Source organism: Lactuca virosa, chromosome 7, assembly GCF_052849685.1.
Source record: "Lactuca virosa cultivar CGN04683 chromosome 7, Lactuca_virosa_CGN04683_v6, whole genome shotgun sequence".
NCBI classification, from domain to species: Eukaryota; Viridiplantae; Streptophyta; class Magnoliopsida; order Asterales; family Asteraceae; genus Lactuca; species Lactuca virosa.
Genome location: NC_136432.1, coordinates 224,810,659 through 224,812,571, shown reverse-complemented (window position 1 = coordinate 224,812,571; position 1,913 = coordinate 224,810,659). Strand labels below are relative to the sequence as shown.

General features: G+C 38.8%; 1 protein-coding gene across 1 annotated transcript; it reads right to left on the bottom strand.

The window, feature by feature from the left end:
* Positions 1-318: 318 nt before the first annotated feature.
* LOC145123345 (xyloglucan endotransglucosylase protein 1-like) lies at positions 319-1,552 on the bottom strand. Its single transcript, XM_079058554.1, has 3 exons — positions 1,231-1,552; positions 933-1,126; positions 319-848 (listed from the first exon to the last, which is right to left on the bottom strand). The coding sequence occupies exons 1-3, from the start codon at positions 1,498-1,500 to the stop codon at positions 452-454; spliced, it is 861 nt and encodes a 286-aa protein (XP_078914680.1). The 5' UTR covers positions 1,501-1,552; the 3' UTR covers positions 319-451.
* Between the last annotated feature and the right edge of the window lie 361 nt (positions 1,553-1,913).

Below are 1,913 nucleotides of genomic sequence, written 5' to 3'. Positions count from 1 at the left end.
TTCATCTATCACTCAGTCGTATACCCATGTCTTTGTGCCATAAAGTAAATGCGTGTGTTTCTTCAATAAACACATTTCCCCCGTTGCACAAATTTCAACCATATACAATGTTTCCTATCGATAACAATGATAGACCACCAGGATCATTTTTTGTTGTTAATTCTACACATAATGAAATTTGTATGTAGTGTCGATGGAAAAAGGGTTTTAGAAATTATAATGCTTTTACTAATGACTTTTAATTTTGAGCAACTAAGCTATATAAATTTCAATTATTGTAGTGTGTCGTTACAAAATGTGTTTTTTAAAGTGAAAACGGAATCTTATACTTGTTTATTTATTTGTAATTTCAATTTGAATGTTTACAATGAATCAAAGAATAAATAATCATCAAGATCAGAAATCGATCAATAAAAAATAAAAAATATGGATATCAAGTTAGTAAGCAGGCTTAAAGGAATCTAGAGCTCTTGCATTCCGCTGAAATACCATTGGGAAACCGTTTGCGGTCGTTGCAGTAGTTGTAGATCATGTGCTTGGTTTGCACCCATCGGATCCTGTTTCGGCCAGCTGCATCAAGTCCTTGGGTACTCCATGACTGGTTATCATTTTCTGAGCTTGTAGATACTGAATTGGGACCAACTTTGTTGGCATTGGCATTGAATTTCCTGTATGACGCGGTGAAAGGCGCATTAGTCCAGTCGGTCTTCACACGCCCACCTTGGGTTGCCCAGTCATCCGCGTTCCACAGGCTGGCATACACCCTCATGGGTTGGCTCTTGGGAAATGGGACTCCAGCAGCATCATTGTTATTGAACACCCTTACTGGTATGTTATCTATCAAGAAACTGCAGAGACAAAGAGGTTTAGGAACAGTAGAAAAACATGAGAAAGGAAGAGAACCAAATGTTTATGTTGGATGCGTGACTTACATAATTCTTAGACTGTTCCATACGATGGTATAGGTGTGGAAGGCTGCAGTAGGGTCAAACCATAGGTGGAACTGCTGTTCTTTGTTTCCTTTCCCTTGTGAATACACATTGGTGTGAATTGTGTAAGGGTTTCCCGTGGAGTTGCCCAAGAACTCGAAGTCGATCTCATCGTGACCCGCACCTTGTGATGACAACTAATGTGATTTAATACAAAGACATGGTTATTATCAGCCTTTAAAAGATTAATACAAATGAGTGACAATATATATAATTCAAGATTGCAACCAATGGTACTCACGTAGAATGTGGTGACGGTGCCAGCAGAATTGCCTGGTACTAGTTTGAGTTGCATGTCGAACCTTCCAAACAGGTACTCGTGCTTGGACTGGAAACCCGATCCAGAGTATTGGTCGAGTGAAAGTGAAAGATCCTGACCTCCATTCAGAATTTTAGCACGTTCACCCCCAAAAGTGATGTCCATGTCATCGTAAAAACTTCCTGCTGATGCTGCTACTATTAGAATTGATATTAAAAGAACAGCACATAGATTAGAGTTCGACTTTGCCATTATTGCTTTTATGGAGAGAGAGAGAGAGAGAGAGAGAGAGAGAGAGAGAGAGAGAGAGAGAGAGAGAGAGAGAGAGAGATGTTATGTTTGTGGGAAGTAGTACTGATATCGTTTATATATATAGGTGTGGCTACGTTGACAGTTTTCAATAGGAACCATCCTTGTTACTGAAGGATGTCATGGTGGCTAATGGATGCACCAATATCTATTGACGCGTGCCAACTCATATTATTCTTCTTGACATGGGCAGGAGCGGTGGGTTTTTTTTTCTATACTTCTGGCATCTCAAAATTTGCAAATTTGTCATATTTGGACCGGTGGTTGACATCATAGGTAAAATAAAATTGTTTTAATTGTTAGTAGCTGGGAAAATCAAATCTTTGAAAACGCATTTAAAACATTTATCAATCACA